General features: G+C 44.7%; 1 protein-coding gene across 5 annotated transcripts in view; it reads left to right on the forward strand.

Moving 5' to 3' along the window:
- Fam114a2 (family with sequence similarity 114 member A2) overlaps nucleotides 1–9,212 on the forward strand; it is a 37,966-nt gene extending 28,754 nt beyond the window's left edge. For all 5 annotated transcript variants that reach the window (XM_048437748.3, XM_085694970.2, XM_048437745.3 and 2 more), the window contains 3 exons: nucleotides 2,225–2,297; nucleotides 5,642–5,695; nucleotides 7,881–9,212. In XM_048437748.3, coding sequence (XP_048293705.3) covers nucleotides 2,225–2,297; nucleotides 5,642–5,695; nucleotides 7,881–8,015 — 262 coding nt within the window. In that variant the 3' untranslated portion in view covers nucleotides 8,016–9,212. The remainder of the gene's footprint in view (nucleotides 1–2,224; nucleotides 2,298–5,641; nucleotides 5,696–7,880) is intronic.
- Nucleotides 9,213–11,612: the final 2,400 nt, after the last annotated feature.

Below are 11,612 nucleotides of genomic sequence, written 5' to 3' on the forward strand. Positions count from 1 at the left end.
TCCAAGTTTTAGAAACTTGCTTTTTAATAAGGTTCTGTTCCCATTACACATGGGTATGTGTTTAGGGTATTGTTAGTGAGCAGAAAAAAAAAATCTACATATAAACCTGCCCATTTCATTAAAGGATTTGTTCTCTGAAAACTATTTCTTTGCAGATTGTTAGTCTCAGTAGGAGGGGAACTTGGAACAAGTAACAACAGAAAGTAGTCCTAAATACTCCAGCTCTTAGTTACAGTTATTACTACTGTTCGCTGTGTGCCAGGCGCCATGCTAAGGGATGAATGTGCGTTAGTTCTGACTTTTATAGCAGCACAAAAGGTGAGTGATGAGCACAGCTTTACAAACGGAGGAGCTATGGACCCCAGGCAGTTGAAGGGGGCTGCCCAAGACCAGCATAAATTTTCTTTTTTAAATTTTTTTTTTTTTTTTTTGCTGATTTTGAACAAACATTTCAAAGTAGGAAAATATGAATAATTCAGTAGGGAGGGTAAACCTAAGCCTAGTAGTTTCTAAATCAAAGTGGACAGTTTTATGTATGTGTGCATATGTGTGTGCATGTGTGTGTGTGTCTGAAAGAGATAGAGGTGTGTGTGTGTGTGTGTGTGTGTGTGTGTGTGTGTGTCTGTGGTCTCTCTCTCTCTCTCTCTGTCTCTCTCTCTCTGTGTGTGTGTGTGTCTGAAAGAGATAGGTGTGTGTGTGTCTGTGGTGTCTCTCTCTCTCTCTCTCTCTCTCTCTCTCTCTCTGTGTGTGTCTGTGATCTCTCTCTCTCTCTGTGCGTGTGTGCGTGTGTGTGTGTGTGTGTCTGTGGTCTCTCTCTCTCTCTCTCTCTCTGTCTCTCTCTCTCTGTGTGTGTGTGTGTCTGAAAGAGATAGGTGTGTGTGTGTCTGTGGTGTCTCTCTCTCTCTCTCTCTCTCTGTGTGTGTGTGTCTGTGGTCTCTCTCTCTCTCTCTCTCTCTCTCTCTGTGTGTGTGTGTGTGTGTGTGTGTGTGTGTGTGTGATCTCGCCCTTGACTGGCCAGTAGGTTAAGCCTGTGAGAGCTAGAGCTCTGCTCACTGTTGTGGCCCACACATGCTTTTTGAGTGAGTGCATGCTGCGGTATATTTCTTTTCTTCTGGTGGGAATTAGGTTGGTCTTTGATGCTAAGCTCAGCGGCACTGCTGCCGTTCTCCTAGGTTTCTCATGGGGAAGTGAGCAGGCTTCTTAGGGAAAGCTCTCCCAGTCAGGATGGCCTTCTTTAGGAAGATATGATTGTATTTACTTACTGAAACATGCCTTTGGGAGTCAAAAAGGGGCACCATATGAATGGTCAGTTAGGATAAAACTGATAGGCAACCAAAAATGTGAGGGTTCTAAGCAGATTTTTAGTACTAGGGTGTCTTGTAACTAACTAATCTTTTGAAGCTGACTTATTTATTAGCTGAGTGACAGGGGCCAGGTTGCTTAATTTCCTTTAGTTTCATTGTTTTCCCAGCATTTTGTGGGCAGAGGCAAGTGGTTCTCTGAGTTTGAGACCAGCGTGGTCTCCATAGGTCCTGGACATCCAGAGTTACATAGAGAGACCCTTTCTCTAAAGCAGAACAAAACAAAAAACAAAAAACCCCAGCCAATAATATCAGTGCCTGTCTAGATCATAGTGGTGTTGAGAGAGTAAAGGAGTCAACACATGATGCAGAGAATATGCCAGTATTTGAGCATTGGGGAGTTGTCACTAGGTACAGAAGAGCTGAGAAAACAATTGCAGGTGAGAGATGGGCAAGGGCAGGGAGCGTTTTCACTGTTCAGGCTGGAGAGACTCAGGCAAGAAGGAAGGGTGCTAGGAAATGGAGGGTTGCCCTTCAGGGACTGGAGCCTGGGAGAGGATGATTGGATGACAAGGAAGAACAGCATGGTTCCAGTGCAGAAGCATCCCTTGTAGGAAAAGGCAGCAGGTAAGGGTCTGTCTGTAGCAGGAAGAAATGGGCACTTATCAGCACTTACCCCTCCCAAGTACTAATGGTGGCCCAGGAACCCAAGATGGATACAGAACAAGTGGCAGGGTCACTCTGTCAAGATCTTAAGTGTGTCACTTTAGAATTGTGTAATCCGTACTGAAACACTAGGAGAGAAAGGTGTGTCTGCACCTTTAAAGGCTTCCTTCTCCACTGTTATTAGGAGTGGCCTGTTTAGGTTATTAAAGGAGTAGAAAGAGAAAGAAAGGACTCCTCTGATGTGTTCTTCTCTGCAGGGTAACGGTCGTGCTGTGTAAAGACCTGGGCTCCCTGTCTAAAGAGTTTACCACCTGCCTCACCACTGCTGGGGTAAGAATTCCTGCCTTGTGGGGCTGATGGCTGAATACTTGATACAATTTACACACCGTCAAATTCACATGTTTCACGATACAAGTTGATGGTTGTTAGTGCGTCTGTTTACAGAGATGTACAGTTGTTGCTAGAATTGGATTTTATGATATTTCATCACTGCCCCCTAAGTTTTCCACATAGTAGTGATTCCCATTTCCTTCTCCATACTCCCCTAATCCTAGGCAATGATGGTGCATTTCCTATCTCCACAAAGCTTCCCTATTCTGAATTTTATTTTAGCGCGATCACAGGTGTATGTTTTGTTAGATTAGCATGATAGTTTTGAAGTTAGTCCTGTTTTAGCATGTGTTAGTACTTCCTGTTTTTTTTTTTATCAACACTTATTTTATGGCTGAGTGTACCATGTTTTATCTTTTTCAGTTGATAGACCTTTGGACTGTTCCTGTTTATGATTGTTGTGAATGGTGCTGTCATGAGCATGGTGTGAGCTGTGTGTGAACATGGTTTCACTTCTCTGGGGTAGAGTATGAGATGCAGACTTGCTGGGCTTTCTAGGTGAAATGGTAAATGTCAGATTGCTTCCAAAATGGCTCCATAGTTTTGCGCTCTTAGCGGTGCATGAAATGCCAGTTTCCTGCATCTTCACCAGTGTTAGCAGTGGTTCCTTTGTGGTTTTTGATGTGTTGGTGAGTGTGAAGTGGTGTCTCTCTACTGACTAGATTTGCATTTCTCTAGTGCTTAATGATTCTGAGTGCCTTTCCGTACACTTCATGGCCACTTGGATGGCTTTGGAGAGATGTCTGATGCAGTGCCTATTGGGTTGTTTGTTTTTTATTAGTGGATTTTAGGACATTTAGGAGCTTCTTATGTTTTATGGGAGTCAGCTTCTTGTCAGGTATGTGCTAGGCACAGACATTCCTTCCACACATGGATTGTTTATATTTTTTACTTGTCTGCTTTTGCAGTGCTGGCAATCAAATCCAAGGACTTAGATGTGCACAGCGGATACTCTACCACTGAGTTGTAGGTCCATCTTTTGGTTTTTTGAGACAGGGTCTGTGTAGTCCAGGCTGGCCTTGAACTTGCTGTCCTCCTGCCTTTGCTTCCTAACTGTTGGCATTACAGGTGTGTGCCACCATAACTGTGTTCCTCTTTTATTTCCTTGATGGTGTCCTATGCACAATTTAAAAATTTCATCAAAATTCTACTCTCGATGGTTTTCATCATCACATGCAATTTTGGTGTTTTACCTGAGAAGTCGTCAGCTAACCCAGATCAACTTTGAGTTTTTTTTGATGAGTGTTGAGCTCTTATGTCTGTGATGAATATTGAGTTAATCTGTGTGTGTGGTGGGAGGGGCAGGGCACAACTTCATGGGTTTGCATTTTTCAGTCTCATGCACCACCATAGAGGTCACCCTTTCCCCACTGAACTCTCTGTCCCCTTGCCAGAGGTCATGACACCCTAGATACGTTTTATTTCTTAGGTCTTTATTTGAGTACCATGTATTATACCATGGTGGTTTACATGAGGATTGACTGCCGTAGACTCAGGTGTTTGACCATTTGGTCCCTGGTGCTGTTTGAGAAGGTCGTAGAATTTATAGGATGTTGAGCCTTGCTGGAGAAATTATGTCACTAGAAGTGTGCTTTAAGAGTTTGTAGCCTTGCTGTTCACATTCTGTTTCCTTTGTTTGCTGAAAGTGTTTTCAGCCAGTTTCCTGCTCTGGCTGTCTGCTGCTCTGCCTGCTCCATCGTTACAGTCTATGGTTCCTGAAGGTCAGTGAGTGATGTTGAAAGTGATCAGGAAACCAGTGATCACAGTGAGATAAGCCAAGGGCACGGAGCAGATGAAAACGGCTTTACAGTGTGCACACCAGTGTTGTGGAAGAGTTACTGTGGGGCCCTAAATTTAGCAAAACCGTGGCCTGATGAAATTCTAAAGCTGGAGTTTGGACTTTCTCTTTGGAGTAATCTTAGGCTGCAGCTTCTCTTCCCTCCTACAGTTTCTTTAAACAAGCTCCTGGATTTCCTGAATGGAGCCGTTTTGTGTCTTCTATGAAGGCACTTTAAGATGGCTAGTCAACTATAAAGTGCCGATGTGTTCAGTTGAAATTCATGCTGTGTTTGCATGAAAGGCGACTCACAAGTGCCTTTCTTCAGAACAGTTGAGGTGTTTGTGCTCGTTTTAGACTTGTTCTGAAGTCAGATTTCCAACTGCCCTTCTGAAATGAAGATTACTTTTCTCCTTATGGTTTATCTGCATGTGTATCTCATTGTTTTAATTTCTTTGAGTGCACTGTCTTGGTTTCTTTTCCTGCTGCTATGTTAGAACATTGTGACCAATACAGTCTAAGGGGGAAAGTTATATGATGAAGTCCACCATGGTTGGGAGGTCAGGCAGCAGGAGCTTGAAGCAGCTGGTCACATTGTCTGCAGTCAGGAGAAAAGAGCAGTGGATGCATGTGTGCTGGCGTTCAGCCTGCACTCCTTCAGCAGCACAGGAGCCCCTGCTTAGGGGGTGGTCCTACCAGCAGTCACTTAACCCAGTCAAGATAACCCCTTAGAGGTGTGCTCAGAGGTCCGTCTCCCAACTGATTCTGGGGTCTGTCAAGTTGACAACACTAGCCATCATGTGTACATATTCACCCCCATTTTTCTCTCTTGTCCCTCCTAGTGCTGTCTCTTAGATAGTCCCGCTTGTACTGCCACACCTCCCGTCCTGTTCTCCACACGCCCAGAGATATGTCACTCTAGATTCCATCAGTTCTACTCAATATTAGGGTGGTATGGAGAGTATCATCTCTCCTGCTAGTGACATTCCTTCATTTCTCTTCTTGTCTGAATAGAACTCCATTTTATGTTTATGCTATACAGAAAGAAGATGTTTAAAAAGTTGATAAATAAGTACAGGGTTGGTGAGATGACTCAGGGTAAAGGCACTTGCTGAGCAAACCTGATGACCCAAGTTCAGTGTCCAGAAGCCATGGTGGAAGGAGGGAACTGACTTCTGAACTGTTGTCTTCTGCCCTCCACACTCATGTGTACCTTGAGAATATTCACACAGGCGTGTGCACGCGCACGCACACACACACACACCAAGAAACATTAGCAGCAGCACCCTCCCCCACACTACAAAGCAGTGCCTTCTCTGTTTGGTAGCATAGAAGACACAAAGGAAGTTTACAGCACTTAAAAAGTTTCTTTCCAGAAATGACACTTTGCCCTTCCTTGGTTGGGATGTTTTGTCCTTTGTTTGCCTGTGTGTTTTTCAAGGTGGAACCTGTTCTGCCTGTTGTTTTCTTAAGGTGCACTGTGACAAAACTCTCTCCTTTGTTCCAGGTCAGAGAAAAGGCGGATGTTCTGAATCCAATAATCACTGCAGTGTTTCTAGAGGTTAGTAGTAGTGGTTTTTGCATCTCTAAGGCATTATGCATTAATTTATTATATCCTTAGTTTTTGCTTTCTAAAAACCAGATTGCAGTTTAGCCCTGCTGATACAGATATGACTATTGCTGTTTCTTTGATGTTCGTTATATTCATTCCCTACTCAGTATTTATAAGGTGTAACAAAGCTGCAGGATAAACTTGGATGGAAGAAGCCATCAGCTGTCATTCCCCAGTCTCTGCCCCTTGACAGCTGAATGCACAGTTCCCAGTAATGAAACACCTTCTAGAGACCAGCTGCTAAACACGAAGGGCTGACATCCCCCAGACAAGCTCTTCCTGAAGGGCTGGATCTCGTGCAGAGGTGTTAGAAAACAAGGCGTGTGACCATTTCCAAGGAAAAAGTTCTGTATTTGACAGAGTAGCACTGAGCTTGCATATCCTTGTCAGTCTGTGAGCATTAGGACCATAGGGTTTAAGTCTCCAGAAGAGGGGGCTGGAGAGATGGCTCAGTGGTTAAGAGCACTTGGGGCCTTGGGATTGAATTCCCAGCACCGACATGGCAGCTCACAACTGTCTGTAACTCCAGGTCCATGAATATGATGCCCTCTCACATACATCCATGCAAGTAATATACCAATGCACATAACAAAAATGTCTCCAGAGGAGGTGTGAGAGCATGCCATAGTTGATCAAATTGCCACCAGGGTGGGGTGGTTTCTGGAGTCATACTTTCAGACTCTGACAACCGAGACCTGAGATGGCCTGTCTATAGAACACACATAAAGCTAGTGAGAGGAATGTGTTGGTAGTTGGCTAGCTTTTAAGTATCAGCTGAGGGTCAGTGAGATGGCTCAGTAGGTCTGGGTGCTTGTTACCAAAGCTGGACAGCATTAGTGTGACCTCCAGGATCTACATGGTGGAAGGAGAGAATGGACTCGTGAAAGTTGTTCTCTGACCTCCACATGTGTAGCATACACACGCCCACATGTGCACACACAAGTAAACAACTAAGAACCAGCCAGACTGTTTAGTTTAAAATTATTTTAAGTTACTGTTAAGGAAATGCACTTAACTCTTCAGCTACACAGCTTTGAGTCGCTCAGAACTCTTGTGGTCAGTTATTTTAGAAGTGAGTCTGTAGTTCATTAATTGGCAGAGTTGGAAGCACTTAGCAGCAAGGAGGCCTCTCTGGACTTCAAGTGCTCTGTAGTCCTGTGTTGGAATCTTGTTTTCAGTGCAAGGAGCTGTAACTAGATGATTTCTAAGGTCTCTTTTGACTGGAAGCTGTGTTATCAAGTGTCCCACTGAAGTTCTGATAGGAGTGCCAGCCACTGATAAGTACACAAAAGGTAGGCTGTCTTGGTGTGCGCTCCCTGTTGCCAGTTTGAACGGGATATTTGTACACATAATTTTGAAATATCTTGTCCTTGAAAATGTACATTTTTTTAAAAAAAGATTTATTCATTTTTATTTTATTAGTGTTTTGCCTGTGTGTAAGTCTGTGTGAGGGTATTGAATTCCTTGGAACTGGAGTTACAGACAGTTGTGAGCTGCCATGTGCTGGGAATTGTACCCAGGTCCTATGGAAGAGCAGCCAGTGCTCTTAACCACTGAGCCATCTCTCCAGCGAAAATGTACATTTTTGCTTTAATGTGATGAACTGTTGTTATTCTGGAAGGGGAGATATTGTCAGTTACACATCAGATCTGCTCACTTGGGCCTAATGCTTCTCTAAGGCTTCTCGTCTCATGTCCACTGACCAGGCAGATCTGTCTGTAACTGTTCTTATCTGAGTGTGGTGCTTTGTCATGGCACCGAATCTGTGGGAGGAGCAGTGATGGTTCAGAGCCTCCTGAGAGCATGTCAGTACTTGACTCCAGTGTGGAAACAGAAGCCCATTTCAGTCCTGGGCTAGACAATCCTTGAATGTCAAGTGTGAGCAGCCATCTAGTGGGCCATGTCTACTGGGCGAGTTGGGGTGCTGGCACTCTTTTTGGTGCTGCTGTATTATCTCCAGGTCTGTCTTGTCCCGTATCGAACTTGAGTGCAGCAGTCAAGGCTGTCCTCCTTACTGCACAGGCTGTGGCTTCTGTTGGATTGCAGACACAGGTCTGTCGTTTTGTTGTCTTTCAGTGCTTTCTCTTTCGGGTGGTTGTAACCTTTTCTTGTTGATGACTTTTCAATCTTCCAGGCCTCAAACAGTGCCTCCTACATTCAAGATGCCTTCCAGCTTCTCCTGCCTGTGCTGCAGATCTCGCTCATCGAGAGCAAGACAGAGTCACCCAGGGGTGAGCCGCCAGCCCAGAGCCCCCTGACGGAGCACTGAAGGACAGAGAGGAGTCTACCTGAGATCATGAAGGCCGAGAAACCCGACTTTCTTCAGGGAAGCCTTGCAGTCAGAGCGAGACATCGCCGAGTGTGTGAAATCCAGGCAGGAATGCAGTTCACAAGGCTGCAGGCTCACTGGACTGTAGTAGGCTCACCGGGTTGTAGGCTCACCAGGGTGTAGGCTCACAGGGCTGTAGTAGGCTCACAGAGCTGTAGGCTTACAGGACTGCAGGCTCACAGAGGTGCTTGCTTCTCTCCATGGCCAAGGCACCCAGATCTGCATACTGCTCTTCCCAGTCTTAGAAGTAATAAGTATTTGAAAAGACATATTTCAGGAAAGTCACTGGGACATTCTGGCAAAAATGCTGAATTTTCTTGGAAATATCAGAAATCACTAACAAGTTTGACATGGATGTAATTTGTCGCCAGTGGGTTGTTACACAAAAAAAGAACAAAACTTCAATTTAGTACCCTGGGTTTAAGACATTCTTTTCACCATGGGCTTTCACTTTACTGGAATAAAGTCTGTGGCTTTTGCAGAACGGAGACTACATAAGCCCCAAGTGAGATGGTCTGACGGGTCCTCTACATCTTGGTAGATGTTTGGCATGGAGGAGAAACTTGTAGCTGTATGTGTGAACTACAGCAAAGTGCCCTTTGGCTTCAAATGATTCCTTTCCCAGCGAGACCCCTGCTCAACTTGATTCAAGACCATGCTATTGCATGTCTGTAGATGCTCTGAGTCTCTTCAGGCTGTATTGTGCACACCCTGCCTGAGGCTGCATTCATGCAGGGTGCATTCTTCAGCTGCCTACTCCAGAGTGGGAGGCGGCTCTTTTGGTGATGGGGTTTTGTTGGTCCTGTGAATGCTTGCTTATAACAGGATTTAGCCTCAGACATAATAACATCTCTCCCTCATTGTTCCTTTGTCTTAATACATTTGTTAGTGCACTCTGAAAACAGTTCAGTGGCCATCCTATACTTTTAAGCCTTCATTGTAGTTTTCAACAATTAAGAGCTATTTTGGTATCCAGGCTTTTTTAAAAATGTTTGTTACCTTAGTGGTTTTTAGTGGCTCTGGTAACTTGAGAGCCCTGGCCTTCATCTTTGAACAACTTTACAATAAAATATGATTATGCCTACTTATAGGTGTGACATTTAAAAAAACATTAAGAATTAAAATATTTTACTTTAATGTTGTCTATTTTCATAAAAATGCTTAAAAATGAAGCATCTGAGAAACAAGGATTTTCTGAGAAAATCAAGCCTCTTGGGTAACATGTCGTTGAGGGCCCTGTTGAATCTATGAGGGGAACTTTGGAAATCCACACACTGGTGTGGCTCCAGCTGTAGTCTGCTTCTCGGACACCAGTCTGCTCATTTCTGTGCTCAGAACCCTTGCTGGTTATCGTATTGTCTGGAGAAAACCCGTGTCCTTACGTGTTTGTGTCAGTCACTGTCGCAGAGTTAGAGGAACATCCGGCTGCTCTCTCAGCCCTTGTTAGCTAAAGGAGGAGAGTGGTGGGTGTTTCATTCACAGACAGTGCTGCCCTTGCCGACAGCTCGTTTCTGAGTGGCCTCACCTTGTGTGAAGACCTGGACAGAGGGCAGTGGTAGTGGGCCCCACTCTTGTGTTTTCTGTACACCTTGCTGCTGCTGTGTATGCCCGCTGGTTCTAAAGTGGAGCTCAAGTGACTCTGCATGCATCCGTGTTCTTAGAGTAGTTTCCTTGTTGTCAGTTTCATTCATGTGAATAACATGTTTGGATTCTATGTACCCCAGCCCCATTTCTAATTCTCCTAGACCACCACACACCATCCCTTCACAAACTTCATGTCATTTAAAAAGACTTTATTTAATAGCCCACAGGGTCCCATTAATGCTGCTCACGTGCATATGTGTGGGGCCGTCCACTGAAGCATGGGCAGCCTTCCAGGGGCCTCACCCTGAAGACAATGAATTCATCCCTTCCACGGCAGCCATCGTGAACCCCTCCCGCCCATGTCAGGTCTTTTTTCTTGTGTGCAGGCATCCGGAACTGCTGCGAGCTCATGAGCGCCATGTTCCTGCATTTCTGGAGCACCCTTTCTCCGCAGCCTGCCCTCCACAAACTCCGCTCTCACAGTCTGTCTGCTCCTGCATGCTGTGGGGATGGGGTGCGACACAGGTGTCACATTTGTCTGAACATTCCACTATCTATTTTCTGCACGCTGACCTATAGATGCTTAATTGTTTTTCTTTGAGACAGAGTCTCCCTCTCTATCTCTAACTAGTCTAGAGTTTGCTATGTAGACCAGGCTGGCCTCGAACTCACAGAGATCCACCTGCTTCTGCCTCCTAACTGATGGGATTAAAGATGTGCCTAGTTTGCATAACTTTGAAGGCACATTTATGAGCTGGAATGGGCAGTCTTAGCTGAGTAACTCAGAGTGAGTGGGAGTTTCAACTGCGGCTTTAAATCCTTAGGGCTTACATTTTTCAGGCAGCCTAAACCACTTTCCTCTCATGTGGCATGGAATAATTCAGGCCGCACAGCTCAGCTGCGTGGTACAGGAGCCGTGTCAGAAATTGAACGTTACGAGTATGTTGTCTTCAGTAAATCAGGAGGTGCTTCTGTAGCTGGCCCAACTGTATTAGTAAGACTTCCAGAACTTACTAAGAGTATTAGAACTTAGAGAATAAATCTCTCTATATAGAAAGGGGCTTTATTAGGATGACATTCAGGCTGTGGTCCAGCTGATCCAACAGTGGCTGACTAGGAATCCAGTAGATGCTCAAACCGTGAGGCTGGATGTCTCAGCTGGTCTTCAGTGTACGCTGGAATACCAAAGAAGTAGGCCGTAATGCCAGCGAAGAAGTGGGTGTGTTAGGAAGGCAAGAGTAAGCAGGCAGAAGAGCGAAAGCTCCCTTCTTTCATGTGTGCTGAGGGTGGGCCCGGGCAGGTTCCAGAGAGGAGAGGGAAAGAGTAGGTGAGGAAAGGAGTGAGCCAGGCCATGGTGGCGAGAATTTGTAGCCTGACTATTAGAATGTTTTTTTTTTTTTTTTGTTTTTAAATTTATACAGGATTCGGTAAGCAGGGCTAGATTAATGTTGCAAAAATGCAGATCATATCAGTTTTGTTTCCGGACATGTGTTTAACTTTTTCTCTTGCACATTTGGGGTCATAAGTTTAGTCATCATTGATGAACCGTGACAGAACAGTTATCTTTTACAATCATTGTTTTCTCATTGATAAACAGTTACCTTTTTATCTTTTTACCCATCAACCCCATGTAAGCATCTAGAGACATATGATAGCCTTTTCTCAGGCTGGTAGCTTTTGTGGCCTGCTAGACAGAAAGAATCTCCAAGCCAGCCCCGGCATGCCATGTCCCCAGAAGTTCTCTCTCTCTCTCTCTCTCTCTCTCTCTCTCTCTCTCTCTCTCTCTCTCTCTCTCTTTCTTAATTTATCCCTATCCTATCTGAGTGGCACACCCTTAGGGTTTTTTTTTTTTTTGTATTTTATTTACTTCTTTGAAAACAATCTTTTCTTCAACCTTCCTCAAGACCCTGTAATACCACTTTTGTGTATATATCCAAAGGATGCTCAATTGTA

This window comes from Myodes glareolus, chromosome 9 (genome assembly GCF_982192425.1).
Source record: "Myodes glareolus chromosome 9, mMyoGla1.1, whole genome shotgun sequence".
Lineage (NCBI taxonomy): Eukaryota > Metazoa > Chordata > Mammalia > Rodentia > Cricetidae > Myodes > Myodes glareolus.